Source organism: Salmo trutta, chromosome 6 (assembly GCF_901001165.1).
Source record: "Salmo trutta chromosome 6, fSalTru1.1, whole genome shotgun sequence".
NCBI classification, from domain to species: domain Eukaryota; kingdom Metazoa; phylum Chordata; class Actinopteri; order Salmoniformes; family Salmonidae; genus Salmo; species Salmo trutta.
In genome coordinates, this window is record NC_042962.1 from 53,569,307 (window position 1) to 53,590,115 (window position 20,809).

The 20,809-nt window shown below is 42.2% G+C and overlaps 1 protein-coding gene across 5 annotated transcripts in view; it reads left to right on the forward strand.

Moving 5' to 3' along the window:
* LOC115196278 (uncharacterized) overlaps positions 1–8,559 on the forward strand; it is a 151,218-nt gene extending 142,659 nt beyond the window's left edge. For all 5 annotated transcript variants that reach the window (XM_029756952.1, XM_029756949.1, XM_029756951.1 and 2 more), the window contains 6 exons: positions 3,491–3,523; positions 3,763–3,807; positions 6,297–6,584; positions 7,865–7,948; positions 8,178–8,261; positions 8,400–8,559. In XM_029756952.1, the coding sequence (XP_029612812.1) occupies positions 3,491–3,523; positions 3,763–3,807; positions 6,297–6,584; positions 7,865–7,948; positions 8,178–8,257 (530 nt within the window). In that variant the 3' untranslated portion in view covers positions 8,258–8,261; positions 8,400–8,559. The remainder of the gene's footprint in view (positions 1–3,490; positions 3,524–3,762; positions 3,808–6,296; positions 6,585–7,864; positions 7,949–8,177; positions 8,262–8,399) is intronic.
* The last annotated feature ends 12,250 nt before the right edge of the window (positions 8,560–20,809 follow it).

The window sequence follows — 20,809 nt, forward strand, 5'->3', positions numbered from 1 at the left end:
GAGTTCACAGCTGTAATCCCACAACCCACAACATGTTTTCTCATCATAACTTTATGCAAACTTAAAGGGAAAATTCCTCCTGAATTCAAGGAACCTCTTCTACTCTATTTGCTGTAAACAATGTTGATGGCTGGTGTAACTTTACAGGGGATGCAGGCAACAATCAGAATTCTGTTGCCCCGGATACTGTTTATCACACTGTAGGGGATGTTCAGGTCACCAACCTTGGATCTTCAGGGGTTCTCTCTGGGGTTGCCATGGATACAGTTTATAGCACTGTAGGAGAGAAGTCTTCTAGAGATTACTCCATGAATCAGAATAATAACAATCAGCCCACTCACACAGGTAGTAACACTAACACACCTTTTACATGGTACTTCTATGGGGCCACTTTGACAATGCAGATATGTGTAGATGTTGCCAGAAATGTGTTTCTCATATTATTTGTGGTGACATTTATTTAAAGAACATGTTTTAGTGACGTCTACATACAGTATGAGAAGGTGATTACTAATGTGAGTTTAAAGTTAGCAGTGTGTGGACTAGCATATATACAGTGGGGGGGAAGTATTTGATCCCCTGCTGATTTTGTACGTTTGCCCACTGACAAAGAAAGGATCCGTCTATAATTTTAATGGTAGGTTTATTTGATCAGTGAGAGACAGAATAACAACAAAAATATCCATAAAAACGCATGTCAAAAATGTTATAAATTGATTTGCATTTTAATGAGGGAAATCTGAGGAGAAGGTTCTCTCCACCCTTTGCTTGTATGTCTCCTTGTCTATCAGTATCTGTCTTTTGATCTCACGTTGTATGTCTCTTAAAGCCTGTCTATTACCCTCCGCATAAACGGCCTTGTTCCTTAAGTAGTGATTTTAGATTTTTTTGATAGCCAAGTATTATTGTTAGGGAAGATTTTACAGGTTTTAGTAGGCACATCTGACTCAACACAGAAGTTCACAGTCTGAAACACCTGTGAGTTCATCGAGATCAGAGCTGCTGTCCTCGTACCTCCCACATAGTACAGTCAAAACACCCTTGGAGACGAGTGGTACTATTGTCATTCCAGATGTGGACAGTTTTAACTGTAGGTTTCTCCGTCTCCAGGAGGCGACAGTTGGTTGGCCGGAGGTAGACATTATTGTGGTCTGATGTCCCCAGGGGAGGTCTGCTGGTGGCAGAGAAAGCATTTATTGTCCCAGAGCACAAATCTTATTTTTTGTAGTGTGACATTTCACATACTGGTGGTACATGAACAGGACCTTATGCAAAGTACAGTTGTTAAAATCCCCTAAAATAAATGTGGGTGCGTCGGGGTAGATGGATTCCAGTTTCTGAGACAGATTAGGAATAATTTCTGATGCTTTTGTTATATTAGCTTTTGGTTGAATGTACACAACGGTAACAAACAATTGGCGGACCTCACAGGGCAGATAGTAGGGTCACAGTGACACAGAAGCAGTTCAATGTCGGGGGTACGGAGTCTCTCTCTTACCAGTATCAATTTACACCACTGGTCCCTGACAAGCAGGCAGACGACCCTGCCGTGATGTTTCCCTGTGACGGTCAGATCACGGTCCGCTCTGACCAGTGTGATGCCGGCCGGCTCTACTTCCCTGTCCGGGATTCTGTCATCCAGCCAAGTCTCAGTAAACACCAACAAACAGGCCTCCCTGTATTCGTGTCTGAAGAGCAGAGTCGTTGACAGCTCATCCACATTCTCCTTCAGTGACTGGGCATTGATCAGCAAGGGAGATGGTGTCTGATTCCCCCAAGTTTTCCACATTTGCATTTGGGTTTGTAATCCTCTCGCAGACCATCAGGGATTAGATGGGCCATTGGGATATCCATCGTGTTTGAGTTGCATTGTAGTAGAAACTCTTTGCTGTATTGGACTCCGCTGCCAGCAGCGTTTTCATCATTTAGTTTGTTTGTAGCGGGTATGTACACGATCAACAAGATCAGTCCAACACACCACCACTGTAAAACCATCGTTGACAGATGTTTTACAAACAAAGTGTACAAATTAAAAACATAAAAGAACGCCACACCAAACGTCACACACACTCATCATTAAATATATAGAATTATATAGCTGTCTGCTAGACAGATGCGCTGTCCATTCAGCACCATGCCACGGAGCTCCACCTCACCTACCTGTACTGAGGAGCTGTCCATTCAGCACCATGCCACGGAGCTCCACCTCACCTACCTGTACTGAGGAGCTGTCCATTCAGCACCATGCTCCACTATGCCTACCTGTACCCAATGAGCTGTCCATTCAGCACCATGGAGCTCCACTATGCCTACCTGTACCGAGGAGCTGTCCATTCATCACCATGGAGCTCCACTATGCCTACCTGTACCCAATGAGCTGTCCATTCAGCACCATGGAGCTCCACTATGCCTACCTGTACCCAATGAGCTGTCCATTCAGCACCATGGAGCTCCACTATGCCTACCTGTACTGAGGAGCTGTCCATTCAGCACCATGGAGCTCCACTATGCCTACCTGTACCCAATGAGCTGTCCATTCAGCACCATGGAGCTCCACTATGCCTACCTGTACCCAATGAGCTGTCCATTCAGCACCATGCTCCACTATGCCTACCTGTACCCAATGAGCTGTCCATTCAGCACCATGCCTCGGAGCTCCACTCCACCTACCTGTACTGAGGAGCTGTCCATTCAGCACCATGCTCCACTATGCCTACCTGTACCCAATGAGCTGTCCATTCAGCACCATGCTCCACTATGCCTACCTGTACCCAATGAGCTGTCCATTCAGCACCATGGAGCTCCACTATGCCTACCTGTACTGAGGAGCTGTCCATTCAGCACCATGGAGCTCCACTATGCCTACCTGTACCCAATGAGCTGTCCATGGAGCTCCACTATGCCTACCTGTACCGAGGAGCTGTCCATTCAGCACCATGGAGCTCCACTATGCCTACCTGTACCGAGGAGCTGTCCATTCAGCACCATGGAGCTCCACTATGCCTACCTGTACCCAATGAGCTGTCCATGGAGCTCCACTATGCCTACCTGTACCGAGGAGCTGTCCATTCAGCACCATGGAGCTCCACTATGCCTACCTGTACCGAGGAGCTGTCCATTCAGCACCATGGAGCTCCACTATGCCTACCGGACTGGTTTGGTTGTTTCAGTTAAAGCCAGGGATGGAAACAAGTCCTCCAGCTAATTTAAGACATCATGAAGCAGAAGTAGCATAGATGCTCATCTGCATATCTCAGAATATCACGAGAACATACATTGATTGCTATTTTATTTTAATTTTGCTAATTACTTTAAATATGAAGTTGCTGTTTAAGTCAATGACACTTGATGGTAAGACAGTGTCATTAGACTGGAATTCTGCCACTTAGCATCCTTTTCATTGTCATCCAGAAGTGAACACAACAAATACTTATATGGTATGTGTATGAGGATGCTAAACTCAACCTTTCTCTCGTCTTCTCCTCCTCAGCTAAAGGCAATGATGTAGTCCAGCCAGAACAAGGCAAGTATTCCAGTTAATTTAAGACTGTATAAAGCAGAAGTATATTCTATAAGTAGCAGAGAGGCTGTAGTTGATGTTTTCCTTCTGTGTGATTCTGCAGAGATTACGGTTCCACTAACGGTATCACCAGAAATCTGTTTTAACTCAATTAGGGACCTTTACTCACGTGTGTGTGTGTGTGTGTGTGTGTGTGTGTGTGTGTGTGTGTGTGTGTGTGTGTGTGTGTGTGTCCAAAACAGGGAAAGGCAATGCAAATAAAGCTGAAAAGAGGCAGGGGAATGAAGGTGTGTATGAAACTTAAGTGGACAGTTTACCCAGTAACAGAGTGCTCTGGCAGTTATATTACACTCAATACATATTTGTCCCGGATGAGTTGAATCCTCTAACTTACTGATTCTTAAAAGCTAAGTAAAAAACATAAATGCAACAATTTCAACAATTTTACTGAGTTACAGTTCATATAAGGAAGAAATTCAATTGAAATAAATTCTGTAGGCCCTAATCTATGGATTTCACATGACTGGACAGGGGCACAGCCATGGGTGGGCATGGGAGGGCATAGGCCCACCCACTGGGGAGCCAGGCCCAGCCAATCAGAATGAATTTTTCTACATAAAAAGGCTTATTACAGACAGAAATCAAGTTTAATCAGCTGTCTGAGTGGCTGGTCTTAGACGATCCCGCATGTGAAGAAGCCAGATGTGGAAGTCATGGGCTGGAGTGGTTACACATGGTCTGTGGTTATGAAGCTGGTTGGACGTACTGCCAAATTCTTTAAAACGGCGTTGGAGGCAACTTATGGCAGAGAAATTAACATTCAATTATATGGCAACAGCTCAGTTGGACATTCCTGCAGTCAGCATGCCAATTGCACGATCCCTCAAAACGGCTCATTTTAAAGTGGCCTTTTATTGTCCACAGCACAAGGTGCACTTGTGTAATGATCATGCTGTTTAATCAGCTTCTTGATATGCCACACCTTTCAGGTGGATGGATTACAGTGCATTTGTAAAGTATTCACACCCCTTGACTTTTTCCACTTATTCTTACATTACAGCCTTATTCTGAAATGGTTTAAATTCATTTTTTTTCTCATCAATCTACACACAATACCCCATCATGACAAAATGAGAACAGGTTTATAGATTTTTTTGGAAGATTTATACAAAAATTAAAAAATAAAATACCTTATCTACATAAGTATTCAGAACCTTTTGTAATGAGACTCAAAATTGAGCTCAGGTGCATCCTGTTTCCATTGATCATCCTTGAAATGTTTCTACACCTTGATTGGAGTCCACCTGTGGTAAATTCAATTGATTGGACATGATTTGGAAAGACACACACCTGTGTATATATAAGGTCCCACAGTTGACAGTGCATGTTAGAGCCAAAACCAAGCCATGAGGTCAAAGGAATTGCCTGTAGAGCCCCGAGACAGGATTGTGTCAAGACACAGATCTTGGGAAGGGTACCAAAACATTTCTGCAGCATTGAAGGTCCCCAAGAACACAGTGGCCTCCATCGTTCTTAAATGTAAAAAGTTTGGAACCAGCAAAACTCTTCCTAGAGCTGTCTGCCTGGCCAAACTGAGCAATCGGGGAAGAAGGGCCTTGGTCAGGGAGGTGACCAAGAACCCGATGCTCCCAGAGTTCCTCTGTGGAGATGGGAGAAGCTTTTAGAAGGACAACCACCTCTGCAGCACTCCACCAATCAGGCCTTTATGGTAGAGTGGCCAGACAGAAGCCACTCTTCAGTAAAAGGCACATGACAGCCCGCTTGAAGTTTGGCAAAAGCCACCTGAAGGACTCTGGTCTGATGAAACCAAGATTGAACTCTTTGGCCTGAATGCCAAGCATCACGTCTGGAGGAAACCTGGCACCATCCCTACGGTGAAGTGTGGTGGCAGCATCATGCTGTGGGGATGTTTTTCAGAGGCAGGGACTGGGAGACTAGTCAGGATCTAGGGTAAGATTAACGGAGCAAAGTACAGAGAGATCCTTGATGAAAACCTGCTCCAGAGCGCTCAGAATGGGGCGGATGTTCACCTTCCAACAGGACAGCAACCCTAAGCACACAGCCAAGACAACATAGGAGACAACGCAGGTCAACACAGGCTTTGGGACAAGTCTCTGAATGTCCTTGAGTGGCCCAGTCAGAGCCCGGACTTGAACCCGATTTGAACATCTCTGGAGAGTCCTGAAAATAGCTTTGCAGCGATGCTCCCCATACAACCTGACTGAGCTTGAGAGGATCTGCAGAGAGGAGTGGGAGAAACTCCCTAAACACAGGTGTGCCAAGTTTGTAGCGTCATACCCAAGAGGACACAAGGCTGTAATCGCAGCCAGCGGTACTGAGTAAAGGATGTGAATACTTACATAAATGTAATATTATTTTTATTTTTTTATTTATACATTTGGAAAAATTTAAACAAACCTGTTTTTGCTTTGTCATTATGGGCTATTGTGTGTAGATGGGGGGGGATATTGAATCCATTTTAGGTTAAGACTAATGTAACAAAATTCTGAAAAAGTCAAGGGGTCTGAATACTTTCCAAATGATATACGTTTCTGCTCCGGTGGTGGTAAGGGGGGACATACTAGTCAAGGTGTTCAGACTACATAGCTGAATTCTAGACATAAACAGTAAAGGTTGATAAATATGTCAGTTCAATGCCAATAGGGTTAGGACTACATATTTATACCTTAACCATAATGTGTTACCCTGGATACATTGATACTCTGATACATGTATGAAATGTCTGCTTTCCTAGATGATGTTTCTCTTAAAGTGGGAGGTGAGCTGGTGTTGACGCCAGACAAGTCCACAGTGCCTGACTCCATCACAAGCATCCTATGGAAGCATGGGAATTGCTACGTGGCAGATTGGGACAAGGAATTAGGTGGTCTAGGTATCTGTGGTGCCTTCAAAGGCCGCACAACCCTGAACCAGACTACTGGAGAGCTGAGAATCAGTGGATTGAAGAAAACTGACAGTGGAGTTTATTCTGTGGAGTTCAACAGAAAACTGCTTGACAAGACATATAAACTATCTGTTATCAGTAAGTGTTTCTGTGCATACATCTGTGTGTATGTATGTACCCGTGTGTATGTGTGTGCGTTGTCGTGTAGAAACAGCAGGTTATACAATGCCTCACAAGCATTTTGTTTTGGTTCAGTATACATTATATTGTGTTTTATAAGTATTGGAGTTTTTCTTTCAAATGATCTGATTAGAGAAAGTTTGTCCTTCTGTTCTCATTAGCAGCAGATCCAGTAGTCCTAAATATGAGTCAAAGCCTGAGGGTAAGAAGACAGTGGCATTCACCTGGAATTCTGCCACTTAGCATCCTTTTCATTGTCATCCAGAAGTGAACACAACAAATACTAATGTGTTCTGTGTATGAGAATGCTAAGATCAACTTTTCTCTCTTTTCTTTCCCTCAACTAAAGGCAGTGATGTAGTCCAGCCAGAACAAGGCATCCAGTTAGTTTAAGACTGTATAAACATTCCTGGTTGATAAAATTCTAATAGTTTGCCTAATTTCAGTTTATGTGAAAAAAAACAAGCAGTCATTGTGTAGAGAATCATTTTACCATCTAAACCTCTGCAAAATATATTTTCCATAACCAAAAATATTGTATATTCATCTGTTTGAAACTGGTGTACAAAACCAAAATGGGAAGCATAGAACTATCACACATAGAACAGATCTACCGCTTAGACTTGCTTGCAATGGGAGTGAAAGATCTATAACTCACATATCTATGTGGATTTGGTTGGGTCGCCCAAAAAGTTACATATTGTAGCTTTAAGCAGTGTTTGATGCAGTAGGAGAGAGGCTGTAGTTGATTCTGCAGAGGTTACGGTTCCACTAATGGCCATCTCCAGAAATCTGTTTTAATTAAATTAGGGACCTTTGCTCACGTGTGTGTGTGTGTGTGTGTGTGTGTGTGTGTGTACAGCTGTAATCCCACCACCGAGAATATTTTTTTCTCAACTTTATGCAAATTTAAAGGGCAAATACATTGTAAATTCAAGGAACCTCTTCTACTCTGTTTGCTGTAAACAGGAACCTGCTGTAAACAGTGCTGATGGTGTAAATTTACACGGTACGCATAAAAAGGTTGGATGGAAACCTGGTTACAGATTGAGGTGAAAGTGGCGCTACACTGGAATTCTACCATCAAATATGTTGAGGATTGTTAGAACAAGTCGGGTTTAAAAAACACATTGTGGTGGGAGGGCTTGTCCTGTCTAAGAAACCACTGTCTGGAAAACACTGGTGGTTCAGTAGAGAGGCTGTAGTACATGTTTTACCTTCTCTGTGTGTTTCCTCAGGGGGTGATGATAAGACTAAAACGAATGGCAGCGCTGCACCAGGGGGCGACCTTAACGCAGCTGAAAAAGGAGAGGCAAATCGAGGTGTGTATGAGAAAGGGATAGTTCACCACAAGTCCCTCTGTATGCATCAGGATAAATGTATAGACCTCAGTCTCAAATAGATGGGAAAGACTGGCATCATCTTAAACTGTCATGAATGGGGATAACAGAGAAGGAATCAGTGCCATTGTTATTACAGCATTCTTGAATCACATTAATTCTGAATGGTTCCATTTCTCCAGTTGAGTTCTCCTATTGTGTTTTCTTGCAGAGGGTTCTGTGCTGCTGAACGAAGACACGGTGAAGTACAACAATGGAGAGGCGCCAGCAGAAGAGAATTCAGCATTGTAGGACGGTAAGTTGGAGTGTGATAACAATGTAGACTGTTTTCACTTCATTTCCCTTTATTGTGCAATACTTCTGGTCAACTCACTATGAGTAGACTGTTACCAACTCTTATTCCTAATGATTTATTCCTAACTGATGTCTCTAGCCAGGGAACTGTGGACCAGAGGTACATAGATGATTATGAAGACAAGAGAACCCACCGTCTCATCTGGGCTACGAGCACTGGACGACATGAGTGCCCCTCTGAGTTTGCGTTTTTTTGTGGATTTACCTTTTTTGGGAAAGATCTGAATTGAATAATTCTTGAGAATCATGGATTTGAAGGAACTGAATCTCTTTTTGACTTTGACCTTTGGACTACTGACTGTATTGACATATCTGGAGTGACCTGAAAATAGCTGTGCAGCGATGCTCCCCATTCAACCTGACAGAGCTTGAGAGGATCTGCAGAGAAGAGTGGGAGAAACTCCCCAAACACGTGTGCCAAGCTTGTAGCATCATAACCAAGAGGACACAAAGTACTGAGTAAAGGGTGTGAATACTTATTTAAATGTGATATTTCAGTTTTAGATTTTTTATAAATGTGGAATAATCTAAACAAACCTGTTTTTGCTTTGTCATTATGGGGTATTGTGTGTAGATTGATGAGGGGGGGGGGAAACTATTGAATCAATTTTAGAATAAGACTGTTACAAAATGTTGAAGAAGTCAAGGGATCTGAATACTTTTCAAATGCCCTGTATCCTGGCAAAGGAGAAATGTTCACTAACAGGGATGTAAACAAATTTGTGCAGAAATGTTTAGAGAAATAAAGCTTTTTTGTGCATATGGAACATTTCCGGGATCTTTTATTTCAGCTCATGAAACATGGGGCCAACGCTTTACATGTTACGTTTATATTTTTATTTTTATTTTTATTCAGTAAATCTTAATGGCTATGTATACAGTACATACAATTTGTATAAAACCCATATGGGTGTGAGACAACATCCCTCCCTGTGGCTGTATGAGAAGTGTATGATAAGGGTAATGTATGTATTATGTTGAGTGTGTAATGTACAGTGTCTATTTTGTATACAGCAGTACTGTGTGTCTAAGACCATTTCCCCCTTGGAACATTAAAGTTCATCCTCTTCCTATACGCTGTATCTATAATTATAGGACAATATTTTAGGTTGACTATAATTTCATTACACAATTTCTGATACATCACATGCCTTACTTTTATTTTCCTGCATCAGGAAATGCATCATCTATGCCTCTGCCATTCATTCAAATTAGACTGGTTTTGGATTTCTCCCTGAACAATAAGTTTGCCATTTTTGCCCCATTCTGGAACGTTGCGGGACTATGACATAGCCCCTCTAGTGGTTTAATAAGATCTATATTGATATAATAGTGGACAGCCTCAGAGGCAGGGTGATTTCCATCTGTGGTGTAGTCTAGATCAATTTCCACTCCGGTGGTGGTGGTGAGGGGGAACATACTAGTCAAAGTGGTCAGACTACACAGACCAGATACACCCAGCAAGCAGAATTCCAGACATAAACAGTAAAGGTTGATAATAATGTCTCTTTCAATGCCAATAGGGTTAGGACTACATATTTATACCTTAACCATAATGTGTTATCCTGGATACATTGATACATGTATGAAATGTCTGCTTTTCCGATTATCTTTATCAAGTCAAATTTTATTGGTCACATACACATGGTTAGCAGATGTTAATGCGAGTGTAGCGAAATGCTTGTGCTTCTATTTCCGACAATACAGTAATATCTAACAAGTAATCTAACAAATTCACAACAACTACCTTATACACACAAATGTAAAGGGAGGAATATGTACATGTAAATATATGGATGAGCGATGGCCGTGCGGCATAGGCAAGATGCAATAGATGGTGTAGAATACAGTATATAGATGAGTAATGTAGGATCTGTAAACATTATTAAAGTGGCGTTATTTAAAGTGACTAATGATACTTCTATTAAGTCAATTTATTAAAGTGGACAGATATTTGAGTCTGTATGTTGGCAGCAGCCTCTCTATGTTAGTGATGGCTGTTTAACAGTTTGATGGCCTTGAGATAGAAGCTGTTTTTCAGTCTCTCGGTCCCCGCTTTGATGCACCTGTACTGACCTCGCCTTCTGGATGATAGCGAGGTGAACAGGCAGTGGCTCGGGTGGTTGTTTTCCTTGATGATCTTTTTGGCCTTCCTGTGACCGGGTGCTGTAGGTGTCCTGGAGGGCAGGTAGTTTGCCCCCGGTGATGCGTTGTGCAGATCGCACTACCCTCTGGAGAGCCTTATGGTTGAGGGCGGTGCAGTTGCCGTACAGGGCGGTGATGCAGCCCGACAACATGCTCTCGATTGTGCATCTGTAAAAGTTTGAGTGTTTTTGGTGACAAGACAAATTTCTTCAGCCTCCTGAGGTCTGTGTGGGTGGACCATTTCAGTTTGTCTGTGATGGGTACGCCGAGGAACTTAAAACTTTCCAACTTCTCCACTACTGTCCCGTCGATGTGGATGGGGGGTGCTCCCTCTGCTGTTTCCTGAATTCCACGATCATCTCCTTTGTTTTGTTGACGTTGAGTGATAGGTTATTTTCCTGACACCACACTCCGAGGGCCCTCATCTCCTCCCTGTAGGCTGTCTCGTCGTTGTTGGGAATCAGGCCTACCACTGTGGTGTCGTCTGCAAACTTGATGATTGAGTTGGAAGCATGCATGGCCACGCAGTCATGGGTGAACAGGGAGTACAGGAGGCTGAGAACGCACCCTTGTGGGGCCCCTGGGTTGAAGATCAGCGGGGTGGAGATTTTGTTTCCTACCTTCACCACCTGGGAGGTGAGCTCCTGTTGGCGCCGGACAAGTCCACAGTGCCTGACTCCATCACAAGCATTGTATGGAAGCATGGGAAGTACACGGATCCGGGTGGTCTGGGTATCTATGCTGCCTTCATAAACCGGGTGGCAGGGTAGCCTAGTGGTTAGAGCATTGGCTAGTAACCGAAAGGTTGCAAGTTCGAATCCCCGAGCTGACAAGGTACAAATCTGTCGTTCTGCCCCTCAACAAGGCAGTTAACCCACTGTTCCTAGGACATCATTGAAAATAAGAATTTGTTCTTAACTGACATGCGTAGTTAAACAAAGGTAAAATAAAAAAAAACCTGGACAATACTACTGGAGAGCTGAGAATCAGTGGATTGATGAAAACAGACAGTGGAGTTTATTCTGTGGTGTTCAACAGAAAACAGCTTGACAAGACATATACAGTCGTGGCCAAAAGTTTTGAGAATGACAAATATTAATTTCCACAAAGTTTGCTGCTTCAGTGTCTTTAGATATTTTTGTCAGATGTTACTATGGAATAAATACTGAAGTATAATTACAAGGATTTCATAAGTGTCAAAGGCTTTTATTGACAATTACATGAAGTTGATGCAAAGAGTCAATATTTGCAGTGTTGACCCTTCTTTTTTAAAAACCTCTGCAATCCGCCCTGGCATGCTGTCAATTAATTTCTGGGCAACATGATGACTGATGGCAGCCCATTCTTGCATAATCAATGCTTGGAGTTTGTCAGAATTTGTGGGTTTTTGTTTGTACACCCGCCTCTTGAGGATTGACCACAAGTTCTCAATGGGATTAAGGTCTGGGGAGTTTCCTGGCCATGGACCCAAAATATCAATGTTTTGTTCCCCGGGCTACTTAGTTATCACTTTTGCCTTATGGTAAAGTGCTCTATCATGCTGGAAAAGGCATTGTTCGTCACCAAACTGTTCCTGGATGGTTGGGAGAAGTTGCTCTCGGAGGATGTGTTGGTACCATTTTTTATTCATGGCTGTGTTCTTTGGCAAAATTGTGAGTGAGCCCACTCCCTTGGCTGAGAAGCAACCCCACACATGAATGGTCTCAGGATGCTTTACTGTTGGCATGACACAGGACTGATGGTAGCACTCACCTTGTCTTTTCCGGACAAGCTTTTTTCCGGATGCCCCAAACAATCAGGAAGGGGATTCATCAGAGAAAATGACTTTACCCCAGTCCTCAGCTGTCCAATCCCTGTATCTTTTGCAGACTTTCAGTCTGTCCCTGATGTTTTTTTCTGGAGAGAAGTGGCTTCTTTGCTGCCCTTCTTGACACCAGGCCATCCTCCAAAAGTCTTTGCCTCACTGTGCGTGCAGATGCACTCACACCTGACTGCTGCCATTCCTGAGCAAGCTCTGTACTGGTGGTGCCCCGATCCCGCAGCTGAATCAACTTTAGGAGACGGTCCTGGCGCTTGCTGGACTTTCTTGGGCGCCCTGAAGCCTTCTTCACAACAATTGAACCGCTCTCCTTGAAGTTATTGATGATCCGATAAATGGTTGATTTAGGTGCAATCTTACTGGCAGCAATATCCTTGCCTGTGAAGCCCTTTTTGTGCAAAGCAATGATGACGGCATGTGTTTCCTTGCAGGTAACCATGGTTGACAGAGGAAGAACAATGATTCCAAGCACCACCCTCCTTTTGAAGCTTCCAGTCTGTTATTCGAACTCAATCAGCATGACAGAGAGATCTCCAGCCTTGTCATCGTCAACACTCACACCTGTGTTAACTTCTCTAGGGCCAGTAGGACGATTTCGTCCCACCTACGTAACAGCCAGTGGAATCCCGTGGCGCGTTATTCAAATACCTTAGAAATGCTATTACTTCAATTTCTCAAACAAATGACTATTTTACACCATTTTAAAGACAAGACTCTCGTTAATCTAACCACACTGTCCGATTTCAAAAAGGCTTTACAACGAAAGCAAAACATTAGATTATGTCAGCAGAGTACCCAGCCAGAAATAATCAGACACCCATTTTTCAAGCAAGCATAGAATGTCACATAAACCCAAATCACAGCTAAATGCAGCACTAACCTTTGATGATCTTCATCAGATGACAATCTTAGGACATTATGTTATACAATACATGCATGTTTTGTTCAATCAAGTTCATATTTATATCAAAAAACAGCTTTTTACATTAGCATGTGACGTTCAGAACTAGCATACCCCCCGCAAACTTCCGGTGAATTTACTAAATTACTCACGATAAACGTTCACAAAAAACATAACAATTATTTTAAGAATTATAGATACAGAACTCCTCTATGCACTCGCTATGTCCGATTTTAAAATAGCTTTTCGGTGAAAGCACATTTTGCAATATTCTAAGTAGATAGCCCGGCATCACAGGGCTAGCTATTTAGACACCCACCAAGTTTAGCACTCACCAAAGTCAGATTTACTATAAGAAAAATGTTATTACCTTTGCTGTTCTTCGTCAGAATGCACTCCCAGGACTTCTACTTCAATAACAAATGTTGGTTTGGTTCCAAATAATCCATAGTTATGTTCAAATATCCTCTGTTTTGTTCGTGCGTTCAAGACACTATCCGAATGGTAAAGAAGGGTGACGCGCACGACGCATTTCGTGACAAAAAAATTCTAAATATTCCATTACCGTACTTCGAAGCATGTCAACCGCTGTTTAAAATCAATTTTTATGCCATTTTTCTCGTAAAAAAGCGATAATATTCCGACCGGGAAAGCGTGTTTACGTTCAAAGAGAGAGAAAGTAAAAACATGGGATCCCCTCGTGCACGAGCCTCAGTCTGATGGTCCCCTGATAGAGCACTTACCAAAGGCGCTAAAGTTTTTCAGCCAGCGGCTGGAATTACATCATTCAGCTTTTTCCCGGGTTCTGAGAGCCTATGGGAGCCGTAGGAAGTGTCACGTTACGGCAAAGATCCTAAATGTTCAATAAACAGAGCCAAGAAGCCCAAGGAATGGTCAGAGAGGGTACTTCCTGTTTGGAATCTTCTCAGGTTTTTGCCTGCAATATGAGTTCTGTTATACTCACAGACACCATTCAAACAGTTTTAGAAACTTTAGGGTGTTTTCTAGCCAAAGCCAATAATTATATGCATATTCTAGTTTCTGGGCAGTAGTAATAACCAGATTAAATCGGGTACGTTTTTTATCCGTCCGTGTAAATACTGCCCCCTAGCCCTAACAGGTTAACGAGAGAATCACTGACATGATGTCAGCTGGTCCTTTTGTGGCAGGGCTGAAATACATTGGAAATGTTTTTGGGGGATTCAGTTCATTTGCATTTGCAACCTAGCAGATCCAGTAGTCCTAAAGATGAGTCAAAGCCTGAGGGTAAGAAGACAGTGGCATTCACCTGGAATTCTGCCACTTAGCATCCTTTTCATTGTCATCCAGAAGTGAACACAACCAATGCTAATATGGTCTGTGTATCAGAATGCTGAGCTCAACTTCTCTCTTCTCTTCTTCTCAACTAAAGGCAGTGATGTAGTCCAGTCAGAACAAGGCAAGTCATCCACTTAATTTAAGGCTGTACAAACAGAAGCAACATCTATAAAGATGGACTACACAGAAATCATTCCTCCATTTCCTGGGTGATATAATTCTAAAACTGTACATAATTTCACTTCGTGACAAAATAAGCAGTCATTGTGTAAAATATGTAAAATATATTTTCAATAACCAAAAATATTGTTTATTCAGCTGTTTGAAGCTGGTGTACAAAACCAAAACGGGAAGCATAGAAATAGCACACATAGAACATATCTACCGCTTCTTGGACTTGCTTTCAACGGGAATGAAGGGGAAGAGGACGCAGACCAAGCTGGAAAGGGGCAGGGGAATGGAGGTGTTTATGAAACTTAAGCGGATAGTTTACCTGGTAACAGATCTGGAATCAGTGCTCTGGCAGTTACAGTGAACAAACCATACTTGTCCTGATGATTTGATTCCTGTAACTGACTGATTCTGAAAAGCTGAATACATTATACTGTGTTGTATTATAAGAAGAGAGGGTTCATGTAGAACAAACTCATTCCATGAAGGGCTTAGTGTCTGTTTCTTTTTCCTTTCAGTTAAGACCTAGACAACCAGGTGAGGGGAGTTCCTTACTAATTAGTGACATTAATTAATCAATCAAGTACAAGGGAGGGGCGAACACCCCTCAGACACTCGACCCTCCGTGGAATGAGTTTGTCACGTGATTTAGAGTGTTACTTGAAATTATATAACTAGAGTTAGTTAGTGGTCCAGAATAGACATGAACCAGGAAATCCCTGTACTGTTTTATTGTTGTAGCTTGTGAGGGTGTGAAGGGAGACCAGGGATGTCTGCGCTTACCTGCGTGTGTATGATTATGTCCAACTCTTCTGTTGTGTGTTTTCTTGCCAGAAGCCACTCCGTTAAAGTAGAAAGACCACCAGTAAAGAATCCAGTGTTTTAGGATGGTAAGTATGAGACTGAGAAAGACACCAACCACTACATTTATTAAGAAGGCATTAGGAAGTGCTCACATTGTTATTACATTATTATGTTAGTGATGATCAACATGTGCTATTTTAATTTGGATCCAATGAAAGAAACAATGAACTAGTCAGATTGGTGTTGGTATTCTTAAAGGAAATGAATAACACCTGTTGTATTTATAACATAAGACCAAGAGTTTTTCCAGACCATGTGACCTGACCAGGACAAAGTCCTGGCCCTAGTCATTAGTAATGTTTTGCCTCATGAGCTCTTTCCTCTCTTGCTTCCTTCCAGCTGGTGGTCTTCCTGGTGGGGTAACTGAGGACCAGAAACATGGGGTTTGAAGGCTCTCAGTACATGCCTTCATATGTTATACTGAGACAAACAACCAAGAGAGAAACATGTTTGAACTGTTGGAGATGTTTTTAATGAAATGTAAAATGAAGAGAAACGACAAGCAAATATTGCACAAAGTAACATGCATTCAATCAGATGAAGTACAGTGAGCTACAAAGTATTGGCACAGAGACATCTTTAACCCGATATGGATGAGAATACCCTCAAATTAAAACTGGCAGTATGCACTTTAACCTCAGTCATTGTATCATTTCAAGTACAGAGCCAAAACAACCAAAAAACGTGTCACTGTCCCAAAACTTTTGGAGCTCACTGTATAATGTTTATGAATTTTCTGTACTTCAGAAATATGAGGGCAATATTTGTATCTCAGAACATTTGATGGACAAAAACAAGAGATGATCTTATACTTTGAGGTAAATAGCTTTGAATTCTTACCCGTTCTCAGTATTCATGTCTCATCTTTACAAATCAATCAATTTGTGGATGTTTTTTTTGATTGAAGCCTTAGTATCAATCACTTTGTGGTGGTTGTATGATTCCTTTTCAGGTATTTTCCCCAGAGTGCTTTATGCCAACCCACTGCACTTTTTGCGTTTAATCGTAGATTGTGAATCTCTTATATAATTGAATAATTTGGCAAAGTCTAGGTGTAGGGGAAAAGTCTAGGTGTAGGGGAAAAGTCTAGGGGTAGGGAAAAGTCTAGGTGTAGGGAAAAAGTCTAGGTGTAGGGAAAAGTCTAGGTGTAGGGAAAAGTCTACGTGTAGGGAAAAGTCTAGGTGTAGGGAAAAGTCTAGGTGTAGGGAAAAGTCTAGGTGTAGGGGAAAAGTCTAGGTGTAGGGGAAAAGTCTAGGTGTAGGGAAAAGTCTAGGTGTAGGGAAAAGTCTAGGTGTAGGGAGAGACTGGTGGTTGAGAGGAACCAGGCCTGAGAAGTAACGCTCATCCTCATCTGCCTTGTAAAGAGAGGGAGCTCTGCAGTACTGAGATGTTTTATTACTTAGAGAGAGCTCTGCAGTACTGAGATGTTTTATTACTAAGAGAGAGCTCTGCAGTACTGAGATGTTTTATTACTAAGAGAGAGCTCTGCAGTACTGAGAAAAGAACGCTTTACTTGTATAATCATTATATGTATCGCGGTTTAAACTTCAGACCTCCACACTGTAGTGATTTGTTGGTGACTGAATGCTTGTGTTGTCCATGTACATTCATCTGAACACCAATTCTGTTTCGGCACTTTGTCTTAAGAACTAACTTTTTCCAAGCTTGATTGGTGAAAGCAATACAGAGGAAGGTCCATCATAGGGCTGGGCTGAACCATCACCAACATACATATCCCTATCTGAACCCTTCAGATCTGTAAAAACTGACTTGGGGAATGGGACTAGTTGACACTAGACTTACAGAGCAGTCTCGTTGCATGTACTGGATGACTTCTCAGCCATGTTCACTAAACAGATCACACCACAGAACTGACGATTCCGAAATCAAGTGTCAAATCTTTCCTTCTGAGACATGCTGCTGTGCAAAACAAATGCACTTCGAAGGACAATGTGAAATCTATCTGCAATGACTGAATCCCAGCCTGTATATACTGCCAATCCTTTGTGAGTTTGATATTTATATTTTTTCAATAAAGGACTTTTCTATATTGGATTTTATTATTATGACCTCTGAAAGTGATACAGTCAACTTTCTTTTGAAACCTGATTGGTGAAAGCAATATAGAATGCCATACCACTGCCACCCCGTCACAAGGAGGCGCCAAAGAGTTATACACGACTGGGCAGGACTTTGGGAGAAGCATAGAGAATCTAGTGGCCACATTGTATCAATTAAGAAATGTGTGTAGCCTGTAATCTAAACTGCATTTTTTTTTACCTTAGTCATAGACAGTGGCGATTTAGCATGTAAATCTTGGTGGGGCTAACTCCCCAATGTCTTTTTAGATGCATGCCAGCAAAGACACTACACAACACAACACTAAACAATACATTAATTGCACTATAACAGCGACAAGTGGTGCCCACAAACTGTTAGGGCCTACATAAAGCTGTCCCAACAGCAGAGCTTTCTTTCCAGCACTTACCGCCGCTACACCTGGCAATCAGCGGAGCCTTGTCTGGCAGCGAAACAATTAATTCAGCCTTGTTTACTGCCTTTTTAAAAAACATAGCTGATATGGCTGACTTGCTTAAACAAATGTGGTTTCTACTGACAATTAAGATGTGCAAACTATGGCATAAGGGAACGATGAGCGGATAAGAGGCATTCCGTAATTTCAATTAAGGCATTAATGAGCGAGCAACGACGGACGTAGTCAATATAACTATGTGTTCAGCACTTTTGAAATGTACAGTGACAGAATGCAGAACATGGGATGCTCTTACAGTATTTTCCCTGTACACCAAGTCAGATAAAGGAGGCATATAAGCAGACAATGAAACCTCTTACAATATTAGATGATGACATTTCTCAAAAACAGGTTATAGGCTACATGTGCATCACCATCGAGTCAGAAGAATAACATTAGGCGAAATTGAGAGGTGAAAATCAACCAAATTATTAGGGTGAGGCACATGGGCTACTAACATCTTACTACACAACATACACTTAGTATTACTTTCTTAGCTACAGTATACATATCTCCCTTGCATATTACATCATTTATGCAGCAGCATACAATACATTTTTGGACTCACCTTGGCTTGTGATGTGCTCACTTAAACATGAAGGTGGCACGGTAGTTTTGCCAACAAACTTTGTCATCAGTCTGGCGTTCTTTGGATTTATGGTGGGAACTCAGGGAAGAAAAACAGACAGCCACTCCATTGAATAGCAGGCTACTGTTACGGATTGCTTTGCACTGCTTGCAGTTAGCCACTGACTCCTTCCAAATGACTCATTGTTGAATTTGCGATTTCCAACTTGTTGTGTAATCTTTATGTCTAATGGCCGATGAGCAAGGATTAAAAATTATTTGCCAGTAGATTGTCGACTTGATTTATGATGATGACTGCTAGCTAAGACTAAGATGTTGACATGATCAGTCCAATCAAAGCAACTGTAGATATAACGTGATTTGATGTCATTCTATCTGTGGCCAATGACCTTGAGCCTTCTTGGATGGCACTTCTAATATAACTATATGGCAGAACCCAAGGGCCAAAATGTTCGAGCTCTAACCTTAGACTTGGGGGTCCAATCAGGCGCAATGCTCTGTATTTTCTGCTGGCTCGCCCCACCACCACAGAAAGCAATGAGCTAGGCTGAAACACCTGCATTTTGGAGCTGCCTTACTCAAGAAAACAAAAGAGACCATGTTTGTATGCGGCTTTATTAACTCAATTATTTTTATTTTTTTTACATTGTTTGCAAACTGATATGTGACACATATTAATGCAAAAATAATAAACAAAACAGGCATTTTGTGGAGCTCAAAACGTGACGGGTCGCCGCTGGTCAGGCTAAATCCAACATTTTGTTTTCAATCGAGTGACTCAACAGGCAAAATAATAAAAAAAATAATAATGGTACATTTTAGCTGTGTGTGTGTGTGTGTGTGGGTGGCTTTACCATAATAAATATGGGGTTTCCAGGGTTGGGTAGGTTATGTGTAATCAGTTACTCCCCAACCCTTGGGGTTTCCACTTCTGCCTCCCAATGATGACGTTATAGGCCTACTGTACTGGCAAGGAGAGATATTTTAACAGCTGAAATTATATGTGGTAACCCTCACTTATCCCCTTTATTTTGACATCAGTTATTTTAAGGGCTATAGATAAACCATGCATAACATAATTCCCACATAGGGATTACATGACACAAAGTGCATGTAAACTGAGTAACTGTTATTATAGGTAATATGCATCACGTTCAATGTCAATAGGGTTATGTTGACCCATTTAGAGTGTTAACCTCTAACCTGGACACAAGTCACTAGTTCACTTTCACCTGTATGATGTCTGGTTTTCCAAATGAACAGCTACAGAAAAGTGGGAGAGTTTCTTGTGTTGATGCCGGACAAGTCCACTATACCTGACCCATCACATGCATCCTATGGAAGCATGGCTTGAACAAGGCGGCAGAGTGGGACAAGGATTTTGGGCTGTACACCTATGGTGGCTTTGAAAGCGGCACAACCCTGGACCAGGCTACTGGAGAGCTGAGAATCACCAGTTTGACGAAACAGACAATGGAGTTTATTCTGTGGAGTTTAACAGCATACTGCTTGACAAGACATATACACTATCTTATCAGTAAGCGTGTGTGTATGTGTGTACGGTATGTGCGTGTGTGCATGTTGGTTCCTTTGCTTGCAGTGTGTGTGTGTGTGTGTGTGTCTCAAGCAATTTTCCTGCTTTGTCTTTGTTTCTCTCCTGGATTTACAGAGGCAGTCCCCAAACCCACAATCACTTCTTCCTGTAACTCCAACAAAACCTGTTTTTAAACACAGCCTAAGAGATTAAAAGAGAGAGAGAGAAACAGAGAACACAAACAGATTGTAAATAATGAGAAAGAGAGAGAGTGTGTGTGTGTGTTTACAGTGAGTGTGTGTGTGGGGGGGTGTACTGTGTGTGAGTGTGTACAGTGTGTGTGTGTGTTTACAGTGAGTGTGCACCACCACTTGTTCTCTGCTATGTGACATACTCCTCCATTTTCTTTCCACAGACACAGTATCACAACCTGACGTCACCTGTGAATGGAACGGTACCATGGCAACACTTTGCTGCAGTGCCGAGTGTCCGCTGGTGGTGTACTGTGTGGCCTGACCACCAGGGGGAGATGTGGAGCCAGGAGCTTACTGGACAGGACAACAACATCAAATCCCTGGAGTCAGACAGACAACAACACCTGTAAGGCCAAAAACCCA